A 19091-nucleotide genomic window follows, 5' to 3' on the forward strand; every position below is an offset into this window, starting at 1 on the left:
ATTAAAGTTACATAGTTTGAAAAAAGCTTGAAGTGCCCATAACAACCACTTCTGAACTGAATGGAACAGGATAGAGATTTAAGGATAATTAAATCTTTTTGTGTTTCAAAAGGTAGGCTGAGGCCAAGGCAAATCTAAGAAAAATACCAAAAACAAAAACAAAAACAAAACACCTGGATTTCCTAAAGCCTGGCTTGGGGTTCTTCTTCCGTATCACAAAACTCTTTCATTTGCCTTTAAACTCTTTTATGAATTTCACAAAGAAGCTGATCACCTCTTATATTTTTAATCCAAAAAATGGTACTGGTTTTATGTTATTTGAGGACTTAGGATTACTTCAAATGCTACTACAGAACCGTGTTGTATTACTCTGGTAACAAGTAACATTAATACAAACAATTTACCAAGAACTGTCAGCTGAATCTTCTTATTTCCAACACCAGGAGCTTTTTTCACTTTGCACTGATATGTGCCAATATCCGACAACCGTAAATTTGTTACATTTATTGATGCGTCACCAGATTTGAGGTCACTACTTGTAAAATGTACTCGTCCTTTCAGATCTTGATAGTAGTCGTCATAAATTTTGTCTCCAGAATATAAAATAATCTGAAAGAAAACCAAAATAAGACAGGGAAAAAACAAATAAGCAAGCCCTCTGTCTCATTAAAGGAGCTGTGGACACACCATGGTACTTTCTGTAGGATCCAAAAAAGAATAAAAACACAGTATCATCAGGAAAACTACAATTATTCAAATCATGTATTAAGAAAACAAGACATCACAGGGTGCCTGGCTGGCTCAGTCAGTAGAACATACGACTCTTGATCTCAGGGTTCTAAGTTTGAATCCCATTATGGGTGTAAAGATTACTTAAAGATGAAATCATGGGGAGGGTGTACACTAGAGGGGCTCAGTCAGTTAAGCGTCTGCCTTCAACTGAGGTCATGATCCCAAAGTCCTGGGATTAAGCACTTCCTGCTCAGCAGGAAGCCTGCTTTTCCCTCTCCCTCTGTCCCCCCGTTTCTGCTTGTGTGGAGACTGCACTTGTGTGTCCCCCCACCCTGGCTTGTGCTCTCACTGTCTCTCTCAAATAATGTGTTTTTAATAAATAAATCTTTAAAAAAAATCAAATCAAATCAAATCTTGGAGGCCTGGGTGGCTCAGTCACTTAAGCATCTGACTCTTGATTTTACTCGTCAGGATCTTAGAGTCCTGAGACTGAGCCTCACATTAGGCTCTACACTGAGCATGAAGTCTGCTTGAGATTCTCTCTCCCCTCCCCCTGTCCCTCAACCCACTTGCACTCTCTCTCTCAAGAAATTAATTTTAAAAATAGTAATAAATAAAATCTAAGAAAGAAAGAAAGAAAGAAAGAAAGGAGGAAAGAAAGAAAGAAGGAGAAAGAAAAAGAAAACAGAGATCAATGGAATCCTTGAGTATGGTCACACACTTTCATTTCAAATGGAAAACCAGGAGCCACTCACCAGTGGACCTGAAGAGGCTGCTGGCAGCGAAAGCAGCAGCTCCAAAAAGAAAAAGCTCCAGAAGTTCTCCTCCCAAGCAGATCAGAGTGGACATTTACCCGGTAAGGCCTAACCCCCATGACACTTCCCAACCCATCCCTTATATTCCAATAAAAACAAATTCACAAGAAAAATTTAATAAATAAATAGGAAAACCAAGACCCAATGTAAGTAATACAGCCCTACATAAGAGAGTAATTTAGTTAGACTGGAGAGGAACACAGATGTGTGAATTCCTATGCACGCTGCTTTTCAGTAGTCTCAGAGCTTACAGTATGTCAATCAAATGTATAAAATCAGGTAAATACCACCACCCTTATTCCCCAAAAAATGCTTGTGATAATTTACGGGTGGACTCTAACAACAACAAAAAAGACAACATTTTTTTTTATCTTAATACAAAGTCAGAGGCACTTGAGGGTTCTAGACTCTAAAAGACAAAGTTTTAAACCTCTTGGGATATATGTGCCCAGGGTAACAGGACCTTTCAACTAGTCTTCTGAGACAAAGAGCAATGACCCCTTTCTAATTCCACTGAGTTTTCTGGGCCACTGTTATAAGCTTTAATGGAAATAACTAAAGGCTAGATTTAGAGGGAAAATAAAATTCTTTGTTAAACTTGGCTAGGAGGAGAATTATAATAATCATCTCTATCACCCAAATTAACATACTTGATATTTTTTTCACACTTGCTAACGAAATCCTTCATTCTGGTCATCTGGTCATCTTTGACCTAAGGGTCAAAGAGCAGCGGCACCAAACTAAATAATCAGAGAACACTACTAGTCTATATCCTGCAAGTAATTTTTATTTAAGATGTTAATTATGGGCAGTATAACCGGAATATCAGTGTCCTCTGCAGGAATTTCTTGATGGCAGGGACTTGGGTTCTTTTCGGTATCATCACCCCTTGTGATGCTAATCCCACCCTTTGTCCACTGGATTTTAAAATTTATATATTAAATGTCTGCACTCAATACCAGTCTGCTAAGTAAATAAAAGCAGCAGTTGAAAGGTCCTCCTCCGCACTGAACTAGTGACTCCCATGTTCAGTCTACTATACTCAATCCCTCATTGTGCTATAAACACACTTTAGCAGCTTTTTAATGAGTCTGACAAGATGCGTCCTCACTGTTAGTTATTTTGTAAACTCTCTTAGTATTTTCCCACGAAAACAGTACCACAAATGCGGTCATGTGACAGAGAACTAACATTGACCAGGCAATTCTGATTCTTCTTCACAACACTGCAAGGATGGTGTGGCGCCGTCTGCATTTAACCCTGAAGCTGAGAGCAGCAGTGGCTCTCACACACCAACTTTTGCAAAGTCCCACAGCTAAGATGCAAACCACATCTATTTGACTTGGTATGTTTATAGACTTGGCACTGTATTAATTTTTACAGGACTTTTAAGCTTATAAAATCCTTATGCATTCTCATCACAACCATGAGAGGTAGGTGTCTTTTTCCTATTCTACAGGAAGACAGAGGCTTATGAAACATAGGAGGCAGCATGGGATGGAGCCAGGGATCATAAAGTGCAGTAGGAGGCGAGAGAGACCTCAGCTCAAACCCCATCTGCATCTGTTGCCAGCTGTGTGATCCTGGGCCTCCATTTCCTCTTCTTCACATGCATAAAAATTCTCATTTTAGGGTGTTTTAAGGCTTAAACAACAATATATAATTAAAATCTATAAAACACTTCCCGGCATATGTTAAGTGCATAGCACATGGTCACTGTTTGCTGACTAAAGAGATCACACAGGGAGCAAGGATGGCTAACTTCTCCAGCCCAGGCCCCTGCTACAGTAAACTATTAGTTTAACTAAATTAAACTAAATTAAAATAATACTTAATAATACTTAATACTTCATAATTAGGAAAATTTCTGTAACAGTATTTTGCTATTTCATTTTTTAGATTAAATACTTTATAAATTATTTTGCTATGAAGATTTTGTTTTGCTTTTTAAGAAATTATTCAGGAGTCTGTAACATACAATGGTAAAAATATTAGATTGGCAGCAGACTTATCCACAGAGACCTGGCAGGCCAGAAAGAGCTGGCATGATATATTCAGAGTACTAAAGGAGAAAAACATGCAGCCAAGAATACTATATCCAGCTAGGCTATCATTGAAAAGAGAAGGAGAGATTAAAAGCTTCCAGGACAAACAAAAACTGAAAGAATTTGCAAACACCAAACCAGCTCTACAGGAAATATTGAAAGGGGTCCTCTAAACAAAGAGAGAGCCTAAAAGTAGTAGATCAGAAAGGAACAGAAACAATATACACTAACAGTCACCTTACAGGCAATACAATGGCACTAAATTCATATCTCTCAATAGTTACCCTGAATGTTATTGGGCTAAATGCCCCAATCAAAAGACACAGGGTATCAGAATGGATAAAAAAACAAAACCCATCTATATGTTGCCTACAAGAAACTCATTTTAAACCCGAAGACACCTTCAGATTTAAAGTGAGGGGGTGGAAAACAATTTACCATGCTAATGGACATCAGAAGAAAGCAGGAGTGGCAATCCTTATATCAGATCAATTAGATTTTAAGCCAAAGACTATAATAAGAGATGAGGAAGGACACTATATCAGACTCAAAGGATCTGTCCAACAAGAAGATCTAACAATTGTCAATATCTATGCCCCTAACGTGGGAGCAGCCAACTATATAAACCAATTAATAACAAAATCAAAGAAACACATCGACAATCATACAATAATAGTAGGGGACTTTAACACTCCCCTCACTGAAATGGACAGATCATCCAAGCAAAAGATCAACAAGGAAATAAAGGCCTTAAATGACACACTGGACCAGATGGATATCACAGATATATTCAGAACATTTCATCCCAAAGCAACAGAATACACATTCTTCTCTAGTGCACATGGAACATTCTCCAGAATAGATCACATCCTCGGTCCTAAATCAGGTCTCAACCGGTATCAAAAGATTGGGATCATTCCCTGAATATTTTCAGACCACAATGCTCTGAAGCTAGAACTCAATCACAAGAGGAAATTTGGAAAGAACCCAAATACATGGAGACTAAACAGCATCCTTCTAAAGAATGAATGGGTCAACCAGGAAATTAAAGAAAAGTTGAAAAAATTCATGGAAACAAATGATAATGAAAATACAACGGTTCAAAATCTGTGGGACACAACAAAGGCAGTCCTGAGAGGAAAATATATAGCGGTACAAGCCTTTCTCAAGAAACAAGAAAGGTCTCAGGTACACAACCTAACCCTACACCTAAAGGAGCTGGAGAAAGAACAAGAAAGAAACCCTAAACCCAGCAGGAGAAGAGAAATCATAAAGATCAGAGCAGAAATCAATGAAATAGAAACCAAAAAAACAATAGAACAAATCAACGAAACTAGGAGCTGGTTCTTTGAAAGAATTAATAAGATCGATAAACCCCTGGCCAGACTTATCAAAAAGAAAAGAGAAAGGACCCAAATCAATAAAATCATGACTGAAAGAGGAGAGATCACAACTAACACCAAAGAAATACAGACAATTATAAGAACATATTATGAGCAACTCTATGCCAACAAATTTGACAATCTGGAAGAAATGGATGCATTCCTAGAGACATATAAACTACCACAACTGAACCAGGAAGAAATAGAAAGCCTGAACAGACCCATAACCAGTAAGGAGATTGAAACAGTCATCAAAAATCTCCAAACAAACAAAAGCCCAGGGCCAGACGGCTTCCCGGGGGAATTCTACCAAACATTTAAGGAAGAACTAATTCCTATTCTCCTGAAACTGTTCCAAAAAATAGAAATGGAAGAAAACTTCCAAACTCATTTTATGAGGCCAGCATCACCTTGATCCCAAAACCAGACAAGGATCCCATCAAAAAAGAGAACTACAGACCAATATCCTTGATGAACACAGATACAAAAAGTCTCACCAAAATACTAGCCAATAGGATTCAACAGTACATTAAAAGGATTATTCACCACAACCAAGTGGGATTTATTCCAGGGCTGCAAGGTTGGTTCAACATCTGCAAATCAATCAATGTGTTACAACACATTAATAAAAGAAAGAACAAGAACCATATGATACTCTCCATAGATGCTGAAAAAGCATTTGACAAAGTATAGCATCCCTTCCTGATCAAAACTCTTCAAAGTGTAGGGATAGAGGGCACATACCTCAATATTATCAAAGCCATCTATGAAAAACCCATCGCAAATATCATTCTCCATGGAGAAAAACTGAAAGCTTTTCCGCTAAGGTCAGGAACACGGCAGGGATGTCCGTTATCACCACTGCTATTCAACATAGCACCAGAAGTCCTAGCCTCAGCAATCAGACAAAAAAAAGAAATTAAAGGCATCCAAATCGGCAAAGAAGAAGTCAAACTATCACTCTTCGCAGATGATATGATACTATATGTGGAAAACCCAAAAGACTCCACTCCAAAACTGCTAGAACTGGTACAGGAATTCAGTAAAGTGTCAGGATATAAAATCAATGCACAGAAATCAGTTGCATTTCTCTACACCAACAACAAGACAGAAGAAAGAGAAATTAAGGAGTCAATCCCATTTACAATTGCACCCAAAACTATAAGATACCTAGGAATAAACCTAACCAAAGAGTCTAAGAATCTATACACAGAAAACTATAAAGTACTCATGAAAGAAATTGAGGAAGACACAAAGAAATGGAAAAATGTCCCATGCTCCTGGATTGGAAGAATAAATATTGTGAAAATGTCTATGCTACCTAAAGCAATCTACACATTTAATGCAATTCCTATCAAAGTACCATCCATTTTTTTCAAAGAAATGGAACAAATAATCCTAAAATTTATATGGAACCAGAAAAGACCGCGAATAGCCAAAGGAATATTGAAAAAGAAAGCCAAAGTTGGTGGCATCACGATTCCGGACTTCAAGCTCTACTACAAAGCCGTCATCATCAAGACAGCATGGTACTGGCACAAAAACAGACACATAGATCAATGGAACAGAACAGAGAGCCCAGAAATAGACCCTCAACTCTATGGTCAACTAATCTTCGACAAAGCAGGAAAGAATGTCCAATGGAAAAAAGACAGGCTCTTCAATAAATGGTGTTGGGAAAATTGGATAGCCACATGCAGAAAAATGAAATTGGATCATTTCCTTACACCACACACGAAAATAGACTCAAAATGGATGAAGGACCTCAATGTGAGAAAGGAATCCATCAACATCCTTGAGGAGAACACAGGCAGCAACTTCTTCGACCTCAGCCGCAGCAACATCTTCCTAGGAACATCGCCAAAGGCAAGGGAAGCAAGGGCAAAAATGAACTATTGGGATTTTATCAAGATCAAAAGCTTTTGCACAGCAAAGGAAACAGTTAACAAAACCAAAAGACAACTGACAGAATGGGAGAAGATATTTGCAAACGACCTATCAGATAAAGGGCTAGTGTCCAGAATCTATAAAGAACTTAGCCAACTCAACACCCAAAGAACAAATAATCCAATCAAGAAATGGGCAAAAGACATGAACAGACATTTCTGCAAAGAAGACATCCAGATGGCCAACAGACACATGAAAAAGTGCTCCGTATCACTCGGCATCAGGGAAATACAAATCAAAACCACAATGAGATACCACCTCACACCAGTCAGAATGGCTAAAATTAACAAGTCAGGAAATGACAGATGCTGGCGAGGATGCGGAGAAAGGGGAACCCTCCTACACTGTTGGTGGGAATGCAAGCTGGTGCAACCACTCTGGAAAACAGCATGGAGGTTCCTCAAAATGTTGAAAATAGAACTACCCTATGACCCAGCAATTGCACTGCTGGGTATTTACCCTAAAGATACAAACGTAGTGATCCGAAGGGGCACGTGCACCCGAATGTTTATAGCAGCAATGTCTACAATAGCCAAACTATGGAAAGAACCTAGATGTCCATCAACAGATGAATGGATAAAGAAGATGTGGTATATATACACAATGGAATACTATGCAGCCATCAAAAGAAATGAAATCTTGCCATTTGCGACGACGTGGATGGAACTAGAGGGTATCATGCTTAGCGAAATAAGTCAATCGGAGAAAGACAACTATCATATGATCTCCCTGATATGAGGGAGAGGAGATGCAACATGGGGGTTAAGGGGGTAGGAGAAGAGTAAATGAAGCAAGATGGAATTGGGAGGGAGATAAACCATAAGTGACTCTTAATTTCACAAAACAAACTGAGGGTTGCTGGGGGGAGGGGGGTTGGGGGGTTGGGGTTATTATGGACATTGGGGAGGGTATGTGCTATGGTGAGTGCTGTGAAGTGTGTAAACCTGGCGATTCACAGACCGGTACCCCTGGGGAAAAAAATATATGTTTATAAAAAATAAAATTAAAAAAAAAAAAAAAAAAGACATGATTAAAAAAAAAGAAATTATTCAGGATATTTAATTTGAAGAATATGGAAAACAGACTGTTGTAAATATGTATTTGCACTACACTGTTACACTCGATGACTCTTATACTGGTAAGAGAATCCTTGTGTTAAAAAATGAATTCTTTAAAAAAAAAAATTAAAAAGTGGGGCGCCTGGGTGGTTCAGTGGGTTAAGCCTCTGCCTTCAGCTCAGGTCATGATCTCAGGGTCCTGGGATCGAGCCCCACATGGGGCTCTCTGCTCAGCAGTGAGCCTGCTTCCCCCTCTTTCTGCCTGCCTCTCTGCCTACTTGTGATCTCTCTCTCTCTCTCTCTCTGTCAAATAAATGAATAATAAAAAAAAAAAATTAAAAAGTAAAACAAAAAACAAAAAGTTGAATTGTAATTTTTCACAAAGTCTCGTTTACTTGCTGTCCCCTAACACATTATGCATATTCCTACCATGCTATCTATCAAGCCTTCTCCACACACCCTCCTCCTACCACTCCCTGACTCACATGTCCAACTCCAGATTTTCAGAACATTCCTAAGCTCCTCTTCTTCCTTAAAGCCCTCACTAAGAAATCTTAGGCCTGGGTGGCTCAGTGGGTTAAAGCCTCTGCCTTCGGCCCAGGTCATGATCCCAGGGTCCTGGGATCAAGCCCCACATCGGGCTCTCTGCTCAGCAGGGACCCTGCTTCCCTTCCTCTCTCTCTGCCTGCCTCTCTGCCTACTTGTGATCTCTCTCTGTCAAATAAATAAATAAAATCTTAAAAAAAAAAAAAATCTTAGGTCACTTAACCATTTCATCCATTACACGCATGTCCTCACTTTCCCTCACAGTGACTGCCTTCCTCACCCAGACCACAAGCCAGAGAAGCCTGGGGCTTTCTACATAGTCTACAGTGACGGACACCTAAGAAGTTCAATGGACATCTACTAAGTGAGCAAGCATTTAGCGAACTTACCACTTGATCCACCTTCTGATTATCAGCTGGTGATAGCAGCCACTCGATGTCCAGTGGTCCCTGGTCTTCTGGACTAAGGGTAAATTTGCACGGCAAATAAGCAGTTTCTCCTTTGGCCTTTTCAATCATCTGATCAGGAGTAATGATACTCAAACTGCTGGTGAAATCTGGAGAAAGAAACACACATAGGGACTAAGCATCCTCTGTTAGGCTGGCAGCACACTCACCGCACCCCAGCTGTTCAATAGAACAGGATGTGATTTGTGTCCAGAGTGATGAGGTTTAAGCTCAGTGGTCCCCAGTTTTCAGTTTGTGCCTTTGTAGAAATGGAATGCCAATATTAGTATCATCTTATTTGATACAATTTCCTTTAAGAGCATTGTGAATCTCCCAACATCATATGAGATACAAGTTTTCTATTAGTAGAGGGTATCCTATATCCAAGCAGATGTTTAAAACTGAACTTAGCTAGAGTCTCTAAAAGGTCAGTTATATTGTACTAACTCGGGGCTACATTAATTCCTACTTGTCATAGTGCCAGACACTCTGGTAACTCTTTCTGCTGGGGCACATGCTGATGGATTTTGACAGGCTGTCTTTCTTTTTTTTATTATTAACATATAATGTATTATTTGTTTCAGGGGTGCAGGTGGGTGATTCATCTGTTTTACACAATTCACCGTGCTCATCACAACACATACCCTCCCCAATGTCCATCACCCACCCACCCACCCATCCCACACCCCTCCACTGCAGAAACCCTCAATTTGTTTCCTGAGATTAAGAATGTCTCCCTCTCGGGTGCCTGGTTTCATCTTGTTTCATTTTTCCCTCTCTTTCCCTTATGATCCTCTGCCTTATTTCTCAAATTGCACAGATCAGTGAGATCATATGATAACTGTCTATCTCTGATTGACTAATTTCGTTTAGCATAAAACCCTCTAGTTCCATCCACATCATTGCAAATTGTATAGATATATATATGTATGTATGTGTATGTGTGTGTGTGCGTGTGTGTGTACACTACACCATCTTTATCCATTCATCTGGAATCTTGATGGGTTTTCTACCAAGGTTTCTTTAATTCTAAATTTTTATTAAATTAGAGGGGCCCAGCTGGCTCAGTCAATAGAGCATGGGCTCTTCATCTCAGAGTCATGAGTTCAAGTCCTACACTGAGCAAAGAGCTTATGTTAAATAAATCTTTGTTAGATTCTGTAATTTTTACTGAATGCTTAAAAATACTTCTTTTTTTTTTTTTTTTTTTTTTTTTTTTGAGAGAGTGCTGAGCGATGGGGAGGGGAAGAGGGAGAGACAGACTCAGGCTTCAGGCCCAGTGCCTGACCTGGGACTTATCTTCTCAATCTCAGGACCCTGAGATCATGACCTGAGATGAAATCAAAAGTCAGATGCCTTTTTTTTTTTTTTTTAAGAGTCAAACACTTAACCAACTGAGCTACCCAGTTGGTTAAGCAATAAATCTAAGCAATAAATCTAAGCAATAAATCTGATGACAACTCAAAGAGAAGAAATGCCATCAATTTAGGTATTTTTGAATTTATCAAATAGTTGACTTTAATTATTATCTTTAAGACTTTTCTTACTGTTCATCCCTTCCAATCTCTCTTCTGAAAAAGTCCATCATATTATTATTAAAAAGACATCTTAAAATTCTGTTACTTATTCTGGAATCTGTATTCTATAAAATTTCTACTTAGATCACAGAGAATAAATGCTGAATCATGGCAATATTTGAAAAGTATATAAAAACCAAAATAAGATGTCCTGAGGCCCAAAAATTCCAAGACTTCTGATTGAGTCTATTAAAGATGGTTTAAATCCACTGTATCTTTATAAGAACTGAACAATAAGCCTCCTCTTTGCCGCTAATGGTTTACTATAACAAAACTAGTATCATTTACATGCAAAAAAAGGTAAAAGTAGGGTACAAGCATAATGGTAGTTTCTGGATATATCAGAGAAAAAAATACTTAGTTTATAATCCTTTCACATTTTGTTTTTCAAGAGAAAAGCAATTCTGTTCATATCAATTCACATATAAAAATAGGTTTACTATGTATATCTTATAAGATCAAAGTTTGAAAAAGTCAACAATTTGATATAAAATGTAAATTTAGTATGTAAATAAACTACCACACAAAACTTATTTTTTAAACTATTTACACTAGAAGGTTTGCATAGCACTAGTTTGCCACATCCGTTTTCCTTGAGATAATCCAACATTTTCTGTATGCAGAACCTTAGTCTCAAATGGTCATTCACTTGGTCCTCCCCATCACCCAACTCTGCCTTGCAGAGCCAGAGGATGACCTGGAAGAGGCCCTAAGCACTGAGACTATGGTAATGAGGACTTGCCTCTCTCCCCTTTCCTTCCCCTGCTGCCACCAAAATACTAACATCTTACAGAAAAATTAAGAGTAAGTAAATCAAGTCCTAATTCTCCATAATGATGGATTTTGAGGTTGTTTTTCAAATAATAAATCCCAACAGACCAAACCAAAATGAAGAATTAAATGATTAGCCATCCCAAGATCCTTTCATTATCCCCAAGAAAGCATAATACATATTGACTGTCACTTGTAATAAAATGTTAATAAAGTTGAAGCCAATAGATTGAGAATGAAAGAAGTTACATTCAAACCATTTATAATTCAAGCACCATTATGAGCTTTTAATCACATTTAAGTGCACTTCTCAAATAGCAGATCGAAACTGGACACAAGACTGCTCCCTTAAATCAGGGGCTGGCTAACTCTGACCAAGAGAATATAGTCTGAGTGCTGCTGTCTGAGTTCCGAGGTGAGACCTCAAGTGACCCAGCTGCTCCCACCCTCGCCCTCTCCAGACCCCTGCCACAGAGCGACCAAACCAAACAGGAGAGAACGGAGGTGTTCAACAGCTACCCTAGAATCTCCAGCCCCAGTTCTAGACCAGATGCCTGCAGCCCCATGAGCTACCAGAACTTCCCATCTCAGCCCGGCCTAAACTGGGACCCACAGGATCACAAAGCAACACATAATTTTTTGCTTTAAGCCTCTAGAGTTTGGGTTGGTTTGTTACACAGCAAAGACTGATGACAGACCATCCAAACCCACTGATTCAGCCCAAATGGACTACTTAATATCCTAAAAAAAGGTCCATTACTATTCCAATCTCCGTTTTATGTCCACAATTCTATTTAAAATTATAATTTGGTATTTATGTGTATAATCTCAAGTGTTTCTCCTGAATTAATATTCAATCCTCTGAATAAATACTTTCTATCATTTCTGATAAATTCAGTTCTAATTCCTACCTCATTCACTTAGGCATTCTCCTACCTCTCTAGCCTACAGTGATTTTTCTTTCTGTTTTCCTACAAATATTCACAGTACTTTACTTTCTGCTACACGATCACCCATTTGGCATTTATTTAGTATATACTATCTTGGGGTTGTTTTACTTTATAAGCTTTATTGTGAAATTGACTTGGGCAGCCTCCAAGGTTTTGTCATGTGTTCTAGATGTGGATGAGCTTATCTTCTTCCCATACCTTGTATTTTTAAGTAAATTTTAAAATTCCATGTCCTGATTTAAATCATTAGCTCCAAAAGGGTTTGAAAATTTTTGTGGCTACCTCTATCTCCTGTTGTAGTTCCTTGCACAGTAGCAGAAAAGAACTGGTGACTAGATTATAAATTTGATCAGTTTTATAAAGGTTGAAAAAGAGTATTAATCTACCAGAAGTTGTTCCTGCTACTTGAAGACCTCCTTTCCATGGCTACTACAAGTTGTTACTTCCATTTAATTTGTCTGGGTATTGATACTTTATGTATTATGGTAAGAATAATCTGAGTATACCCCAGAATGAAAATTCCATTCCAAAATTAATGAAGACATAGCTCAAAAATATCAAGCCAGAATATACAAGAAAATGAAATTTTATTAAAAAAATTTTTTAAACTTTCTGGTTCCTCTGTGCTTTTTGAGTTTTTATTTTATAAAATAAAAAAAGTTAAATGACACCAAGTATCTAAATGTATACATATTCAATTACTCCTAACCAGGCTCTCTGTACTTCTATTGCACAGTCATTAGAATAAAATGCAATTCAATTTTCATGATAGTATCTTTCATTCTTTCTTGTTTGACACATAAAAATTACTTTTATCTTAAAACACTACTTTAGAAACAGTTACATATGTATAAAAATGATCTGCAAAGATATATCCCAAACTGTTGAGAGCAGTTAGTTTTTGAGAACTGAGATTAAGAAAGGTGGCTGCCCATTTCTGCTTTACACTGATATTTTCTTAATGTGTGTGCTGCTAAAAATAAATAAATAAATAAATTAAATAAAAGGAATTTTAAATGGCTTTCAACATTTATTTTTTTAAAAAAATGTTTAAAACATTCAACTGCTCTTCAAAGTGTTGCACTAGAAGTGAATTAAAATCTCAAGATTGTACAAAACAGTTATTGGGTTTCCTAGCAACACCAAAGGGGCTCTTTGCACAGAGGCATAGTTTTTCAAGTGTTGAAGTAAGCAACAGTCACAAATTGTAGGAGACAAAAGACTGACACTCAGTCCCATGCAGTGTCTCGGGGGATTCTTTCCTAATAGGTGCTGCCCAATTTTATTTATGCAGCAAATTAAGTGATAATTTAAACTGCAAACTACTTGCAGGTTCAAACATAGCCTGAAAACTAAATCAAATAACAAATCTTATAATTTCATTTAAACTTATGTTCAGTATGATAAAATATGTAGAACACCATGAACTCCCAGTCTGCAAAATCCAGTTAATAAGTGCTCAGCACTGGATTATGTAAGTAAACACACTGAATCACAACTAATTTTGGCAGTGAGTGAAATAACATCTCCCAGTTTTCTGCTAGCTTTTTTTTAATCTTCACATTTCAAACACTTGAATCTTCAGAGTTTCTCTTCTGCCCAGTCTGACTTCTACTGGAGCATCAAAATGACATCAGCTCATCAAAGTATGTTTTTAGCCTTGATGTTGTCATCTCCTACCAAACATGGAAGATCTGTTTGTGCCCTAAGAACGACGAAGAAATGAAGATGACTGAAGACTATATTCCTCTAGCAGGAAGGCAACGTTTTGAACTGAGGACCTGTTTTGATCTCTCTAACAGACTCCTTCAAGTTTAAGTTACCCATTGACCTGGAAGGTCTTCAGGTATCTTTTCCTCCTCGTAATCTTAAAATCACTGGAAAGTAGAAAGTGCTCATGAAACTTTATGGCTGACTTAAAGAGAGAAAAAAGTAAATGTGAGAAATTTCAATTATGTTTTAAGTAAGTAAAGTCTTAAAAATAGAGAACATCAAAGCTAGGGAGGAAAAAAACCACAAATCTAACTGTATTAGGTCAGAAAACCAGAAGCTAGCTTTTAACAAACTTGCTGAGAAGAGGAAGGTTTTCTGTTGTTCTATCACTTGGGAAACAAAACAGAATAGCTCAAACTTATTTTTCATGTTTTTACGTCTAACAAAAGGTACTAAATGTTAAGTCTGACCAGTGATGGCATATGCACAGGGATTTTAAAGATCACTGAGTCCAGGCACTTCTTCTGGGAGCCATTCTTTGTGCCCAAACATGGATTAATTCCTTGTGCCCAAAATTGAATTAGATGTCCTCCATGTACACCTCGTGCAGCTGATGAGGACTCCATCATAAGCACTTTTCCTGCTTTACTGAAGTTCCTACTTTACCGTGAGTCCTTCCTACTCTGTACCTCCTGTGAACATTTCACATTTGATTTCAAAGTCAAAGACTCAGCTAAAAAAGGACAGAAGGAAGGAGAGACAGAAAAGAAAAAAAAAAAAACACAACTCATAGGCACAAGTACCTTCTTATCAGAGAAGGAAGAAAACAGATGAAAGATGGTCTATTTCAAAACAGAGAAAAATTAACAAGTTTTAATGCAGCTAAAAGTAGGTGAAAATCACTTGAGACCTTTCTCTATTAAAGATGAAACTGAAGGGGCGCCTGGGTGGCTCAGCCATTAAGCATCTGCCTTCAGCTCAGGTCATGATACCAGGGTCCTGGAATCGAGTCCCATATGGAGCTCCAGGCTCCTTGCTCTGCAGGAAGCCTGCTTCTCCCTCTCCCCTGCTTGTATTTATTCCCTCTCTCACATGTCTCTGACAAATAAATAAATAAAATGTTAAAAAAAAAAAAAAAGGACAGAACTACAACAAAGCATCTAGAGCCAATCAAACATAGGAAATCGAAGAAATGAGAGGAAGTTCTGAGGAGCAAAAGGTTTTAAGTCCTGCTGGTGGAGTACTTGTGTTTGTGCAGCTGCCCACTTCTTCCCCTGCTCCACCTTCTCCAACTGAGAGCAACTCTAGCCACTTTTCAAAGTACCTCTTACCTGTCACCTCCTCTGTGAAGCTTCCCTTTTCTTCATAGGCAGTGTTAATTGCCTCCTCCCCATTGCACAAGATGTTCCTCTATTGTTGGGAGCTGTTTATGGGGCCTCATCCTAAGCACCCACACTTTCACTCCGTTGTCAGTGTCTCAGGGCTTCATCTCTGGAGGGTTATGTCCCAAGCCTCATTCAATATACCCCTGGAGGGAAGCCTGGGTGGCTCAGTTGGTTAATAGCCCAACTCCGGATTTGGCTCAGGTCATAATCTCAGGGTCCTGAGATGGGAGCCCAGAGGTAGGCTCTGCACTCAGCGGGCAGTTTGCTAGAAACTTTTCTCCCTCTCCCTCTGCCCCTCCCTCTGCTCACACTTTCTTCCGCTCTCTCTCTAAAATAAGAAATAATTAAATTTAATAAAATATTAAAAATAAAACAAACAAAAAAAAACCCAGACCTGGCATTGGCCAAAACTGATAAACTTTAAGTGGAGAGCAGAGCTCAGAGTAGAGGGAAGATGAAGGAACTGTATGAAAGAGGTGGTGATTAATGGGACACAAAGCCATCAGTCCTTGTGGGAAAAGTGTAAGAAGGAGGGCCACAGGAGACCATGAATCCAGGAGAGCAAAGGAATGGAACAATGATCCCATACAGGAAATAGAGCTCAGAAAAAGCTGAACAAACCTGATCATGTACTGATAGGAGCAAAGACTGATGTTTATTAATTTAATACTCACATTACAAGAAATATTAGCAAATCTAATTAAGAAATTAACATGTAAACAACTTTACATATAATTACATTAAAATGAGAGAAACTGGACATCAGGAAAAATTTAAAAAGAAACCTATTTGTAAACATTCTGAAATCACAACTGTAGCTGAAGAAAACTTACTTGTCCTATTTTTTCAACTACCCTTAAAACAAGAAACAAAAATAAAAAAATACTACATACTGATGCATGGTTTCTCAAAATATCTGGAGTCATTCCAAAGATATTAACAAAAAAGGGGGGAAAAGACTAGGAAAAAAAAAATTTAAATTTACCTTCTGAAAGTCTTGCATATTTCTTTGATTTCTTGGGAAGGGCTACATTATGATGACCTTAATCATCAGTGGTTATAATTTACTTGGTACTAACTCCTTTTGAGAAATGTCAAAGAGTGTAACAAGAATTAATATTTTAATGTTAAGAAACAAACTGGGTAAATCAGGAACTGATCCATTTAAGGGACATGTTGATCAGGACAAGTGTAATTCTGTTGTGTGTATCTGATAACAAATACTACAGATGCCTGTGTTAGCCATCAAATCTTTAGGATATTCCAATAACTGCAAAAATGCAACTGCCAGAGCACCTGGCTGCTCAGTCAGTAGAGTTAAGTGACTCTTGATCTCAGAGTCTGAATTTGAGCCTCCTACTGGGTGCAGAGTTTACTTTAAAAAATAAAAATAATAGAAATAGAAATAGAAATGCTTTTAAAAAATGCAACTGCCATGCTATTTAGATCATTTCCTGGACCCTCCCTCCAACCTGAGGCAACTTTCCTTCTCACCAGGAAGTTGCTTTGGGATTAGCAATTTATAAGTCACCTAAATAGTGAGTGTTTCTAGAAAGTAAAAAGTAAAAACAAAAAACAACATTTTAAATATGTTAATGTTATAGTTAAGTACTCCAACTAGGCCTTTCAATATTGCTGGGGGAGAGATGAAAAACACTTAGAGGAAGGTAGAAATTATGCCCTTTGCTTTAGAGGTTTTGCTTATTTAATTCCCATGTGGGGTACCCAGTACAGTCAGTTAATATGTACTCAGAGCTAAGAAAATAATACTTATATTTAGGTAAGTTAATAAGAATGAGAAATGACATTAAGTGGACTTCTATGCTTTTCTATGCAGTTTTTTAAATGCAAATTCCAAGCTCCCCACTCCCCACAGGTGTCCAGGAAGTAAACAGAGATGGAAACGGGGAAATCATTATCTTAACAACAAACAGTAACAGTAACTGGGTGCTTATTATGTGTCAGGCACTTTCCCAAAGTGTATATATATTAACTCTAAATTCTCATAACTCTGAAGGAGGTATGACCATTACCCCATTTTACAATGAAGAAAGAGATACTGAGAGGTGTCTAAGCCACTATGGGGAGCAAGATACAAGACTGCCAAGCCACATTGATCCTGTAAGTAGAAGTTCACCAGTAAACACCCTTGAACACAGAGATCTTGTTTTAAAAATCACTATGGGGACACCTGGCTCAGTCGGTTAAGCTGCCTTCTGCTCAGGTCACCATCCCAGCTCCTGGGATCTAGGCCAGTATATCAGGGTCCTTGCTCAGTGGGGAGGAGCTTGCTTCTCCCTCTGCCTGCTGCTCTCCCAGCATGTGCACTCTCTCTCTGACAAATAAATAAATAAAAATTTTAAATAAATAAATGGCACTGTGAATCACCGGGAGGTTTTAGACTCTACTCCAATCACCGTGAGTGGAGGAGGGTTTGGAATACACACTTTTCCTCTGCTATACTAAACTTCTAAGGAGAAGGAATTTTAGGTAGCACATGGCTCAGGAATTTGGGTGAATCTTTATCTGTTTTTGTTTTGTTTTTTAACTTTATTTTTAGGTCATCTCTACATCCAATGTGGGGCTTGAATTCACAACTCCAAGAGCAAGAGCTGCAGCATCACTCTACGGATGGAGCCAGACAAGTGCCCCTGGGCGAACTTTTTTTAACAGGAAAATAAGTACCAGACTAGGAATCTGCTCATCTGTCACAAACAACAACAACAAAACCCACTATCATTTTGGACATGTTGTTGCTACTTTAGGGCTCACACATAAATTAAGGGTGTTGAACTAAAATATCTATTTCAGATCTAAGTAAGTCCTAATTTTAGACAATCAACCAACAAGTCTTTCCCTGACGTCCATCTCCTCCCCTTCTTCCACAACTCAAGGGCAGTAAGCAGCAGTTCCTGGAGCTCACTTACACGTACAGACATTCATTTCTGACACATTAGCATATTGAATTATGGAAGCAGTTGTATCCATTAATAGCATGGGCTCCAAAGTCAGATCTGGGTTCAAATTCATATTGAGCTTACTAACTGCTTGGCTATAGGCAAATTTCCAGCCTTTTTAAATCAGTGTTTTTCTCCTAATATTAACAGTAATAATGCCTACTCTATTGTAAGAATTAAATAAAAGAATGTATGAAAAGCTTTTAGAACAGTTCCAACACAACTCGGTATCAACTTTCTTTCTTTTTTTTTTTTTTTTAAAGATTTTATTTATTTATTTGACAGACAGAGATCACAAGTAGGCAGAGAGGCAGGCAGAGAGAGGGCGAAGCAGGCTCCCCACCAAGCAGACAGCCCTATGCGGGGCTTGATCCCAGGACCCCAGGACCATGACCTGAGCGGAAGGCAGAGGCTTAACCCACTGAGCCATCCAGGTGCCCCTCGGTATCATCTTTCAATAAACAGTATCTAACATGGCAATTCACTGTCCTCTTATAAGCTTATCACTTCTACTAGGACATAAGTTCCGACTGTTGAGAAGGTATTTTTTAATCTTTTATCCCTCACATTTAGCAGTGCCTTCCATACAAGAAAAACTCAAAATATGTTATGTAAACAAATGACTCTGAAATGTATCTACTATGTTTGAAAAAAGAGCACAACTAGTGACCTAGGTCAAATCTAATTTAGTGATGGCTCTGGGGAGTTGCAATGGGATGTATCTATCTACAGAGGTTGAGATGTGTGAGTAGAGACAGAACCGACTA

General features: G+C 38.2%; 1 protein-coding gene across 3 annotated transcripts in view; it reads right to left on the bottom strand.

Moving 5' to 3' along the window:
• CXADR (CXADR Ig-like cell adhesion molecule) overlaps positions 1 to 19091 on the bottom strand; it is a 59698-nt gene that overhangs the window by 28184 nt on the left and 12423 nt on the right. For all 3 annotated transcript variants that reach the window (XM_032878000.1, XM_032877999.1, XM_032877998.1), the window contains exons 2-3: positions 8915 to 9081; positions 405 to 609 (exon numbers count right to left, since the gene is read on the bottom strand). In XM_032878000.1, coding sequence (XP_032733891.1) covers positions 405 to 609; positions 8915 to 9081 — 372 coding nt within the window. The remainder of the gene's footprint in view (positions 1 to 404; positions 610 to 8914; positions 9082 to 19091) is intronic.

This window comes from Lontra canadensis, unplaced genomic scaffold (genome assembly GCF_010015895.1).
Source record: "Lontra canadensis isolate GAN:19392208 unplaced genomic scaffold, GSC_riverotter_1.0 scaffold62, whole genome shotgun sequence".
Classification (NCBI taxonomy): Eukaryota; Metazoa; Chordata; class Mammalia; order Carnivora; family Mustelidae; genus Lontra; species Lontra canadensis.